Consider the following 12,281-nt stretch of genomic DNA (forward strand, 5'->3'; position numbering starts at 1 on the left):
TAGTCTTGCCCGCAGGTCCCCCGGTAGTGACCAGTGCCCGCCGGCGAGTGCGTGTGCACCAGCGCACCTCCCTCTCTCCCACCTCTCAGCCGCGCGCCTCTCCGCCGCCCGCCCCACCGCGCTGTGGGCGGTCCAGGGCGGGGCTGGGATCCGGGGCGGCTCCCGGGGCTCGGGTTGTGGGAGGCGCCCGCTCCCCGGTCTTCCCCTCTCTTCCCCCCGCCCTGCCTTCCCCTGCACCCTCCTTCTTCCCTCCGCCCGGGAGCTCTCACCGGTCCCCGGCGCCGCCTCCTTCCCTCCCGGCTCCCCGCTCCCGTGGCTGCCGCCGCCCCGGGGAAGAAGAGACAGGGGTGGGGTTTGGGGGAAGCGAGAGAGGAGGGGAGAGACCCTGGCCAGGCTGGAGCCTGGATTCGAGGGGAGGAGGGACGGGAGGAGGAGAAAGGTGGAGGAGAAAGGAGGGGGGGAGCGGGGAGGAGCGGCCGGGCCTGGGGCCTTGAGGCCCGGGGAGAGCCGGGGAACCGGGCCGGCGCGCCGAGGTAAGAGCCAGGGCCCCGGGTTAGCAGGACTCGGAGAGGGGCGCGCGGCGTGGTGGGGGAGGGGGCAGTGGGCGCAGGGCCCAGCTGGGGGAATCGGGGCTGGGGGAGAGGAGGAACCGCGGGGATGGAATCGGGGAGCGCTGAGGCGGCCGATCCCGGGAGCGTGGGTAAGCCAGGCTCCTGTGAGCCGCGGGGGCCGGGGGAGAGGAGGTGGTGAGAGGTGGAGTCCCGGGAGGGTTGGGGGCCGAGGGAGGCAGGAGGAGGGTGGGGACAGGCTTTCTCTCCTCCTCTCCCCCCACCCCGCGCGGGGCTCCGCCCCCGCCTCCTCCGCGGGGCGCTCTCTTGGTCCCTGGGCTGAGCCCAGTCGGAGCCTGCGAGGCAACCGGCAAGAGGTCGAGTAGTCTCCGAGTACGGGCCGCGCCGGCGGGGCTCGGTCCGGTCCTCATGGCCGCCTCTCACTTAGATGCTGCTGCTGCTGCTGCTACTGGCGCCACTCTTCCTCCGCCCCCCGGGCGCGGGCGGGGCGCAGACCCCCAACGCCACCTCGGAAGGTGCATCCTTCTTCGACGACCTCGGGCCCTCCTTCGCCCCACTTCCCTTTCCCTGCATCTCCTCATTTCTGGTCCTCATCACGATCCCGTCAGTCTCACATATCATTCCGGTCTGGCAACCCCTTCTGCTCGGCTCCACTTTACTACTGCTGACCTCTTTCTGTCACCCCACGTTACTATCCAGCACCCCTTTTCTCTGCCCGCATTACTACACTATACCACCTTTTTATGCATTATTTTCTCCGTCTCAATCCCTTTCCCAGCCCCTCATTACTACCTCAACTACTCCCTTTTCTTGGTCCCACTTTGCTGTCCAGATGATCTTATAAGGCCCCCTTTATCCTCCCATCCTAATTCAACTCAAATATCCTCATTTAGCCTTTATTTTTTTTAAAATAAAAGCTCCACCCACATATCATACCCTTCATGATTTCTTTACTTTTCTTCCTTACCTCCACCCAGCACCCTTCCCTCCCCACTTGTGGGTTCTCTCATCAGCTTTAACCCTGGCCCTTTACTCTCGGTCCTTTAGCCAGGGGATCTGTACCTGTCCCCACTCCCACCCTCTAGTGCCCCATCCGTCTTCCTCTGTCCCCAGCTTGCCCACAGACCACGCCCTACCCTCCCCTGCCTCCCACTGGGGAGCCTGCCTTTTCCTCTTTCCCACCATTCCTCTCTGTATGCCTCCCCACTCACCCCTTAGGTTGCCAGATCATACACCCGCCCTGGGAAGGGGGCATCAGGTACCGGGGCCTGACTCGGGACCAGGTGAAGGCTATCAACTTCCTGCCGGTGGACTATGAGATTGAGTATGTGTGCCGGGGGGAGCGCGAGGTGGTGGGGCCCAAGGTCCGCAAGTGCCTGGCCAACGGCTCCTGGACAGATATGGACACACCCAGCCGCTGTGGTGAGTAGCCTCGGAAGCCCCTCCCCTCTTCAAGACCATTCCTTTTCCTGCCGCAAACTTACCATTACTGCTTGCAAGTCAGCACTTTAAATCCAGTATACCAAAATCCACAAATACATTTATTGAAAGACTACTACATAAGAGCAGTTTTGCCTGTGCGGTTGGAGGTAGTAGAGCTAGCAGCCTGCACAGTTCATTTCATCCTCCCTTCATTAGGCCACTGATCATTGGCCTATAACATTGATAATTCATCTTGTGAATTATTCTCTTTGAGGATCATTAGTGGCAGATGATGACAAAAAAATTCTAAAATGATTTCATCACATTTTTGAATACCTCTGTCACCAACCCAGAGACCATATGCCCAAGAAACAAAAGCCAGTTTAATATTAATAGAAGCCAACTATAATAAGAAAATCTGATTGTGCATCCAAAGTTATATACATCTACATATTTCAAAGCCAGAGAACCGCCCACTGTAGCTGACTTTGAAGAGATCCCATTTTGTGTGCTTATAGCCCCATCTTGGGTTCCTACAATGATAATTTTTTTTTTTTTCTTTCGGGAATGTGTGGACGCTTGCAGAGGTAAGGGAGGATTGGAAGATAGGTAGGCAAATCCTTTTCACATGCGATTTTCTTTAGAGCAGGATGCTTGTGGACCCAAACCCACACCTGAGTCCCCTGCTCTTTAAAGGGAAAAAGCCTTCTCCAACTCGCCTCTCTTCTTATTTTCCTGTCTCTCCACAGTCCGAATCTGCTCCAAGTCTTATTTGACCCTGGAAAATGGGAAGGTTTTCCTGACGGGTGGGGACCTCCCAGCTCTGGACGGAGCCCGGGTGGATTTCCGGTGTGACCCCGACTTCCATCTGGTGGGCAGCTCCCGGAGCATCTGTAGTCAGGGCCAGTGGAGCACCCCCAAGCCCCACTGCCAGGGTGAGGGGAACAGCTGCCTGCATGCAGCTGATGAGGACGCTTGTGTGAGGATGGGAGTGGGGTGGGAATGGATAATGGGAAAGAATGGGGAGCTATAAAAATGTGGGGGAGGACATTGGAAAGGGGGAGATGAAAGTCCCTTTTTCCTCCATCACTTGCCTCAAACTTCCTCTTGCAGTCCCGGGTATCCTCTGTAGGTTGTGGGCTTCCTTCTTTTACCTTTTAAAAAAATCTTCTTCCTGCTCCCAAGTCTTAAAGCCTCACGTTTTCTCTTTTCCTTTATGAATCTCACCTCTCTCACCTTAAGGTTTAAATACTCCAATTTTCCCTTTCTCTAAACTTAGAACTTTCCATTGCATCACCCTCTTCTAGAATTGATCCCTCAGCATTCCTTATATAATTTATTTATTGTAAAGTCTCAGAAATAAATCAAACATTGTACTGAGAAAAATTGAGAAGGAGAGCTCTGGGGGTCAAAACATATTAGGGTAAAAGACTTAAAATTGGAGGCAGCACTATCAGAAGATGAAGAACAACTCAGGGATGGGGTGGGAAGAAGACAGTCCTTTCTCTACCTCCCAGACAACCTCCATTATTCCCTAAGGGAATCAGTGTTGTGTCTGTCTACTTTTTTTTTTTTTGCCATGTAATTCTACAAACTCTCCCTTTTCTAGGCACCCGAACTCTCTGCCATCTTCTCTCCTGGGGTGCAGTCATCCCATTCCTATGCCTCATACTTCCTCTACCCTGGTAGATTCTTTCAAGATCCTTGGGCTTTACTTTCCTCACATAGCTCAGTTATTCTGCTTCTAGTTTACCATTTTATTCTGGAAATTGAGAGTCCCATCCGGGGGTGGACTTATGACACTACTGAAACTTAGGCTTCAAGGTTTCTCACCTACAGGGCCCTCTTCCTGTGCTGTAATAATATAGAGGGCTCGATGGATATGTGTTCATATGGTAATAGGCTTTTGTAAAAATTGCAGAAATAAGATTTTAACAGCAATTGCTTAAAGCCAATTGTATGTGTAATTTTTTTCTTAAAGATTCCCAATTTTGTAATATTCAGGCACCACAGAACCAAGATCTGCCCCAAACTTAGCTATTGGCATTCCTGTCTCAAATTCTGTTGTCCTATAAAAACTCGAAGAAGAAAATAAGTCCTGATCCCCAGACCCACCTTGCTCTTATCCCCAGGCACCCTCCCCTCAGAAACGCAGGCTTCTGCCCTCCCCGGTCTTCAGCATGGACAGGTGTGGGAGGGGGCTGGGGATCAGGCCAGGGAAGCTGGGCGCCAGTGGTAACTCTTCTCTGATCCCCGTCTTTCCTGCTGCCAGTGAATCGAACGCCACACTCAGGTGAGATGAGAAACCCTTACCGCGTGCACTGCAATGCCCTCCCCTTCACTCTGCACCCTCCACCCCCTGAAATTCTGCCCTTGAGGCTACGGGGCGTCCTCCGTTGTCACCTTCCCCAACCCACCCCAGTTTGCGGCCACCCCCTTCCCTTCCTACCTGTTTCCTGCCTCCAGTCCCGGTTTTCCACGGGGCTGCGGTCCCTCCGTGTCCCTGCTTGGCTACACTTCCCTGGGCTCCACCTCCTCCCAGACTGCCTCGCCGGTGTCAGGCAGAGCCCAGCAGAGGGCGGCAGGGTGCTGGGAGACCCTGAGCTTCCACCACGTCTTCCCGGTGGGGTTTCTTGCGACCTTCTCTGGAACCTTTTCCAGCCTGCTGCCTCCTAGGATTTTACCTAATGGACTTCCTCAGCCCGTCCCACCCATCCCAACCCTGGCCAGGCCTCTCCCGCTCTTCCCCACATCCTTTCCTTCTGTGGACCCCTTCCCTTGTCTTTTCTCAATTCCATGTCCCGTCTCCCTTTCTCAGGTTTCTGTCTACCCAGCCCCAGGCTCCCTTCCACGACCCCACCACTCCCTCAAACCAGTCTCCCTTCCGCACCCAACTCGTTCCCTCCAAAACCGTTTCCTCTCCCCCCACACCCTCAGTGCTTCACTGTATCGACTCATACTCCCACTTCAGACCTCAGGCGCCAGCCCCGTTTCTCTCCCGTCCCACTCGCATCCTTCCCTTCCTACCTCTGGTTCCTCCGTGCTTCAGCCTCCCGCGGCTCCCTCCGCCCACCCCGCCCGCCTGGCACGCCCCGTCCCCATTTCTCCTCCCCTCGGGTCCCCTTAAGTGAGATCCCTCCCTTCTTCTTTCGTTCCTTTCCTCCTCGAGGTTGCATCCCCCCTCCTCTCCCCTCCCCTCCCCTCCCCGCCCCTCCGACTGTCGCTCCCACCAAGGCGCTCGCTTCCCTCCCCGCCCCCTTCTTGCCTCCCCAGCTCCCGCCCGCCCCCCACCCCCCGCTGCCGCGCGCCGTCCGTGACGTCAGAGCCCCCTCCCAGCCCCACATCTCCCTCCTCCTCCTCCTCCTCCCCTCCGTCGGTCAGTCAGTCCGCGAGGAGAGTCCGCGGTGGCGGCGACGGTGGCGAGAGCCGCGGGGGCTGTAGGAAGCCAACCTTCCCTGCTTCTCCGGGGCCCTCGCCCCCTCCTCCCCACAAAACCAGGGATGGAGGCGCCTCCCCGGCACCCTCTCAGCAGCCCTCCCCGGGAAAAGTGTCCCCCCTGAGCTCCTTCCGCTCCCCAACAGCTACCCCTGCCCCCCACGCCATGGGGCCAGGGGCCCCTTTTCCGCGGGTGGGGTGGCCACTGCCGCTTTTGGTTGTGATGGCGGCAGGGGTGGCTCCGGTGTGGGCCTCCCACTCCCCCCATCTTCCGCGGCCTCACCCACGGGTCCCCCCGCACCCCTCCTCAGAACGGCGCGCAGTGTACATCGGGGCACTGTTTCCCATGAGTGGGGGCTGGCCAGGGGGCCAGGCCTGCCAGCCCGCGGTGGAGATGGCGCTGGAGGACGTGAATAGCCGCAGGGACATCCTGCCGGACTATGAGCTCAAGCTCATCCACCACGACAGCAAGGTAGCCCTGGACATGGGGGTGGGTGGGAGGTGGGGGCTTGCGGGGCAGGGGGCCAGCCAGCTGCACGCGCCTCCATCTGTCTGAGTCGCCTCTGGGATTGCGAGGCAGACCCCTCCCTTGTGTGACTGGCAGGAGATGGGCTGGAGGTGCAGGAGCTCGGGGAGAGTCGCAGGGGCTGGAGGTCCAAGATGAGGGTCTAGGGGTTCAAGATGGTTAAGCATGCTGCAAGGCAGACCCTTCTGCCCCGCTGCGGGAGTCTCGCAGAAGTGTAGGGGTTTCGGGAAACTGGTGGTGGATTTAAGGTATTGGGAGACACTGATCCTCTGAGGGAGTAAACTAACCCTGGAATGGGTTGGGGGTGGAGGGAATGTCAGAGGTGGGGAGCTGGATTGGGGGTTTACATTTACCATGGTAACAAGGTAAAATCTTGGCGTAGGTTGGAGCTGAAAGGAATAGAGACAGAATGAGGAAAATTTTGAGAGACTTGAGAGCTCTAATTTATTTATCATAACAAACAGCAAGGTAGTGGTGAGCCCTACCTGACTCCTTCTCATCTCTCTATTTCCAACCCTGTTGAGCATTCCCAGACTGTGGGATAGATGGCATATGGAGATTGGGGAAGGCTAATGATCAAGAGGTGGGCAAAAGCACTGGGAAAATGATTTGGATTGGGGATCCACATGGGAGCCCCCACAGTAGCATGGGGATGGAGAAGAGTCAGCATATAGGGAGAAGAGAACAGAAAAGAATGGCAGTGGGGAAGAGGGGCAAGGAGGTAGGGTAGGGATAATGAGAGATCTTGGGGCACCCTATGGAACTTGGGTCCTGACCTTAATCTTCCCTTATAGCATTGTGGCCTCTACGATGTGAGAAGGGAAATGGGATTTAGGGAATAGGGAGGTGAGTTGAGGGAGAGAGAAGGTAAGCAAATTTGTGTCCAGGGGTATTAGGGGATAGCTTATAATGAGGTTCCTTTCCCACCCCTCTCTCCTACATGAATAATTGGGGGTGCGGGAAAGGATGTGACACAGGGAAGGAGATTTAAGACCTCAAATTTATCTTTACTGACATGGGGCCCCAGAGACTTAAGGAATTGGGGTAGGGTGAAAGAGAGTACAGAAGGTGAGAATTTGGTGATCTTACCAAAGATCAACCTTGGGGTGGTCCAAGGGTTTATATTCATTCTTTAGAATGTCACTATACACCTAGAAATAGGTGTGTGTGTGATAGGTGTGTGAGGGGACAGAAGTGAGGTTGAAAGTAGGGTACTTGAGAGCACAAGAATTGTCAGGAGCTTGGAGAACTTCAAATCCCCTTTGACTGTTACTTTCTCATGGTTCTCAACCTTCAGTGTACATAAGAATCACCAGAGGAGTTTGTTAAAAATACAAATTTTAGCTCCTTGGTCAGGGATGAATCCCAAGTATTTATCTGTATTTTTACCAATAGACATCCTGTCTTGGTGAATTCCTGAGCTGTAAGCTAACCCCAGAATGCCTGTAGGAAGAGCAGGAGGGTACAGGAAAATAATTAGGTATTAGGGGACGGGAGGCAGGAAGAGAAATAGAGGATCAGATCTGGTAGAGGGTCAGACTCGGTCAGAGAGATCACTGGCTATGGGGAGTGGAGTGTGAAGAAAATTACTGGGAGAGATGGGTGCAGGCTTTATGATAGGGGATCACAGGAGATAGGGGAGGCCTGGCTGTGAGCTCAAACTCATCCACCATGACAGGTGATTCCTTGGAGGTGGTGGGGAGCAGACGCGGGAACTGGGAGAAGGGAACTGGAGGAGAACATACCAGAGGCAGCAAGCCGGGTTGGATGGGAAGGCAGAGGAACCGGAATGTGTCAACTGGAATGAGTCGGTTTCCTGCCTGCAAATCCAGATCATTGCAAGAGCAAAGAGAGGGAGGAGAACTAAGGAAGTCTATTGGGGAGGGGGAGAGAATCACGTGGTGGAGAGAATCTGCAGTGATGAACAGTGTGTGGAAGAGGGAAAGGGTTGCAAGAAAAGGTAGATAAGAAATCAGGAAACAAAATGGGGGGCATGCATTGCCCTGTTGATATGTATCTTACATGTTCTTGTATGTCCTCATTATTCCTATTAACCCTGTCTTTAGAGGAGAAGTGGAGGGGCACCGAGGGGCTGTGGGAGAAGCTGGGAGCAGGATCTGGAGTAATAGATGTGGGGAGAGTGCAGGAAGGTGGGTCCTGAGAATGGTAAATATTCACAAAGTTGCCTTAGTGGGAGGCATAAAGAGAAAACCTTCTAATGTTGTTGAACACTGCCCTTGGCCAGGGTGAGGGTAGGGTGGGCAACAGAGTTCTCAGTGAGTGCTGGTTCTTCAGATTCCAACAGCTTCCCCTGTTTCCCCCTTCTCCAACTTCCTACCGTGTCCCAAATGTCAGGCCTCAGTGGGAGGTAAGCAGGCTCCAGAGTGCTTTCTTTATTTCCTTTCTACTTATCCTCTCCTCCCCGCAACATTTCACCCTCCTCAGTCCCTGAGCCCCCTGTCTGTGTCCCCTCTGCCCTGGCTCCCCACTGGCTGCCATTTTGTCTTCACAGGCACTGAGGTTCCAGCAGCTTCTGAAATGTCATATATCAGCAGGAGGGGAACAGGCAGTGGGAGACCCAAGGCTGGCTCTTCCTCCCCCATTTCCCCTCCTCCCAGGCTTCCTTTCTTCTCCAGCTTTCTGCTTGTTTACTTTCCCTAGCTCCAAGCCTCTCTTTAAGGCACCTCTCAAATTGTCTGGTTTCTTGAGAGTTCCATTCTATTCATTCTCTCTGTTCTTTCCTCATCCTACATTCTTCCCCACTTCCACCCCCCAGTGTCTTTGTTTCTAATGGACCTGTCAAATGTCAGGGCCCAGCAGGAGGGATGGATCACTGAGCAGGACCCCCTACTGGTCTTGTTCCTGTTCTCTTTACTTATCCCTAGCTCTGAAAAGAGAAGAGGGAGGAAACAAATGGAAGGTGGGGAGAAGGGGTTTGCAGAGGTGAGGAAGGAATTTTCATAATATGGCTTTGAGCAAGCTGCCTGGGGACATGGAAAGAGTTTACCATATTCCTACTGACTCTTTTCTACCCACTGGTGTTTGGAGCATAGAAACATGGGGTAAAGGGCCTGGTGACAAAGGGAAGGGTCTGAGGGTGAGCTGAAAGGAGGTAAGGTAGTATATTCATTAATACCAAAGGAGGGGTGTGCAGGAGAGGTGATGGGTAAGGCTCCAAATGGAAGACAGAGAAGGAAGTTTAATGAAAGAGGAGAAAAAAGACTCTTGACAGGAAGAGATGCCAGAAAGGAGAAGAAAATGGTAATTAATGATGAGAGTGAGTAATTGAGAAAGGAACTAATTTGTTCGAGAAAGGTAAGAGTAGGAATTGTAGACAGGGGAGGGGCCCCAGGAGAGCTTGCCCTCATCTCTTCTCTTGTCTTTCAGTGTGATCCAGGCCAAGCCACCAAGTACCTGTATGAGCTGCTCTACAACGACCCTATCAAGATCATCCTTATGCCTGGCTGCAGCTCTGTCTCCACGCTGGTGGCTGAGGCTGCTAGGATGTGGAACCTCATTGTGGTAAGCAGGGCTATGGGGGTCAAAAGATGGGGTCATTCCCTTTTGAGCTCTACTAAAGGGATTGCGGGTTTGTATTGAAAAGATTGTGGGGGACCTGCTTCTAAGATTCAGAGTCCTCTGCAGACCAGAGCTAGGCAGCCTCCTAGCAACAGTGGCCTGACAGTACTGCAGCTGACCTCCTTCTTCAGAAGGAATTGAAATTAGATCAGTGAAAGAGCATCCCGATTATGAGGGGTGCGTGGGCCTTTGAGAATCACTTTTCCTTAGGCAGACCAGAGGTGGGGAGGTTTGGAGAGAGTAAGGTAGAGAAACTGAAAGACAGGAAGAGGGTTAAAGGAACTCTTAGCCACTCTTGGTGTCCTCAGTCAACAGACCCTGTTGCACTCACTGTCCCTGCCCCACAGCTTTCCTATGGCTCCAGCTCACCAGCCCTGTCAAACCGGCAGCGTTTCCCCACTTTCTTCCGAACGCACCCATCAGCCACACTCCACAACCCTACCCGCGTGAAACTCTTTGAAAAGTGGGGCTGGAAGAAGATTGCTACCATCCAGCAGACCACTGAGGTCTTCACTTCGGTGAGGAGGGGTTGGGCAAGGGCTAAAGGGACATAAGCTCACATTCCAACCCAGGGAGATGTGATGCAAGATTCACTTTTAGAGGCGAGAGCTTGATTCTTCATTAAAAGAGAATGCATTTCATGTGGATTAAGTGCATGTTCTTTCTGTAGCCAGGGGAAAGAATAAGTTGAGTTTTTGGGATCCTCTTTGTCTTTATGATTTTATGATTTTTTTTCCCCTGTTTAATGCCCTGTTCCCGACAGACAGACCCCGAATGACTCAGTTCTGTTAAAGTAGGTTCAATCCAAAGTGGAGGCAAGAGATGGGAGGGAAGATGAGATAGGAATCCAGGAAGGCAGCAGATTCCAGAGGCTCTCAAGGGGGGTGGTGGGTGGGTGCGAATGGGAACAGGGGATGGAGCCAGTGGATTACAGGGGAGAGAGGGAGAGGAGAGGAGAGAGAGAGAGAGAGAGAGAGAGAAGAGAGAAGAGAATGGGGGAGAGGAGAGAGAGGGGCAGACGGACAGCTGCATCGGTCTGGTAGTTGGCACTAAGAGAGAGAAGCCAACAGACAAGGAAAGGTTGAGTGGGGAGAGGGAGATTTGGGGAGGTAGAGAGGAAATACAGGCTCTACATCTGAAGAAGGCAGTCTGCTCCCTTCCTTTTATTCTATTCTTTGGGTCTTCTATCCACTGTGTTCAGTGGCCCTTTAATCCTCCCCCACTTTCACTCTGATTCAGACCATTCTTTGTCTGTCTGCCCACTTGCCTCTTGAGGTTGACATCATGCTGTCTGTCCTAGTCCTCGCCTTGTCTTTTCCTGGTTCCTCTATGTTTCCTTCCCCCATCTTTGCCTTCAGTGGTAGGAGTGGGTGAATGGAGTGGCTTCCCCCACACAGAGCCTCAGCAGGGGCTCATCATTCACCTTCCCACTTGGAAGTCATATCCTAAGACCAGAGGCCTTCCTGAACTCCTCACTCCAGGGACAGAAGCTGTTGAAGGAAGGTTCAGAATGGCTGTTTCTTTGCTCTGTCTGAGTATTGCTCTGAAATCCCCAGTTAACCTCTCTGGTCTTTATTCCCTCATGCACCTGTGTTTTTCCAACTTGTTTGTCATTCCCACCCAAGACTCTGGACGACCTGGAGGAACGAGTGAAGGAGGCTGGAATTGAGATTACTTTCCGCCAGAGTTTCTTCTCAGATCCGGCTGTGCCTGTCAAAAACCTGAAGGTCAGATGGCCGGAAGTGGTGGGCTCTGTTTACAGAGGGACCAAGCTGGGGGACAGTGGCTGGTTGGAGAGGAAAGCCAGGCGGGGGCAGGTTTTGATTCTCTGAGGCAATAGCATCTCCTGGGGAAGTTTAGCTCCATCTTCCAATTGACGTTTATCCACTATGCATTGAGCGTTACCCTGCACTAAGCACTTTGGGATGGGAAATCAAAGCTGCGAAGATGCCTGGCTTAGCCCCTCAGGCATTCCCAGACATCCCTCAGGAGCTGTTTCTCTCTCTGTTCTGTAGCGCCAGGATGCCCGAATCATCGTGGGACTTTTCTATGAGACTGAAGCCCGGAAAGTTTTTTGTGAGGTGGAGTTGGATCTGAAGAGGGAGGGGCACTGGGTGGGAATTCCCCTTGGTTTTCTTGTGGGGCCTCCTTTCGGCATCTGTGCCTGAGTTGATAGCATATGATCTGAGGTGACGATTCATAGGATGTCTCTGTCTGTTGGCTCTGACTGCATCCCTTGTCTGCACACACATGATACGTTCTTCAGATCTCGTTTTTCTACTGCTTTGTGTTTCCCGAGAAGCCTATGAATTCCATCTGTCCTGACTGACTGGAAAAGGCCACTCAGAACTACAGGGACTGGGGAGTAACTTAGAAGGAGGAATTGTCAGCCTTTCCTACCATCCCCAATACTTGCAGATTTCTCTTTGTAGTTCTGCTGCTCTTCCCTGATTCCCAAGAGGCTAAATAGTGTCAAGTGAGATAAGACAAAAACAAACAAATGAGCAAACAAAAACCCAGCCATCCTCCTCTGTATTCAGGTGTACAAGGAGCGTCTCTTTGGGAAGAAGTACGTCTGGTTCCTCATTGGGTGGTATGCTGACAATTGGTTCAAGATCTACGACCCTTCTATCAACTGCACAGTAGATGAGATGACTGAGGCCGTGGAGGGCCACATCACCACTGAGATTGTCATGCTGAATCCTGCCAACACCCGCAGCATTTCCAACATGGTGAGAGTGTGGGGACTT

At 53.3% G+C, this 12,281-nt stretch overlaps 1 protein-coding gene across 14 annotated transcripts in view; it reads left to right on the forward strand.

Annotated features, from left to right (window-relative positions):
* The first annotated feature begins 260 nt into the window (after window positions 1-260).
* The window catches only part of GABBR1 (gamma-aminobutyric acid type B receptor subunit 1), a 30,364-nt gene continuing 18,343 nt past the window's right edge, over window positions 261-12,281 (forward strand). For 2 of the 14 annotated variants that reach the window (XR_013416043.1, XM_077998656.1), the window contains exons 1-10: window positions 261-533; window positions 997-1,084; window positions 1,788-1,991; window positions 2,741-2,926; window positions 5,738-5,898; window positions 9,340-9,474; window positions 9,879-10,049; window positions 11,157-11,258; window positions 11,547-11,612; window positions 12,072-12,263. Coding sequence is in view for 13 of the 14 variants with exons in the window: in XM_077998656.1 (XP_077854782.1) it covers window positions 997-1,084; window positions 1,788-1,991; window positions 2,741-2,926; window positions 5,738-5,898; window positions 9,340-9,474; window positions 9,879-10,049; window positions 11,157-11,258; window positions 11,547-11,612; window positions 12,072-12,263 (1,305 nt within the window). In the remaining variant the exon portion in view is untranslated. 14 annotated transcript variants of the gene reach the window in all.

This window comes from Macaca mulatta, chromosome 4 (genome assembly GCF_049350105.2).
Source record: "Macaca mulatta isolate MMU2019108-1 chromosome 4, T2T-MMU8v2.0, whole genome shotgun sequence".
In the NCBI taxonomy this organism is placed as follows: domain Eukaryota; kingdom Metazoa; phylum Chordata; class Mammalia; order Primates; family Cercopithecidae; genus Macaca; species Macaca mulatta.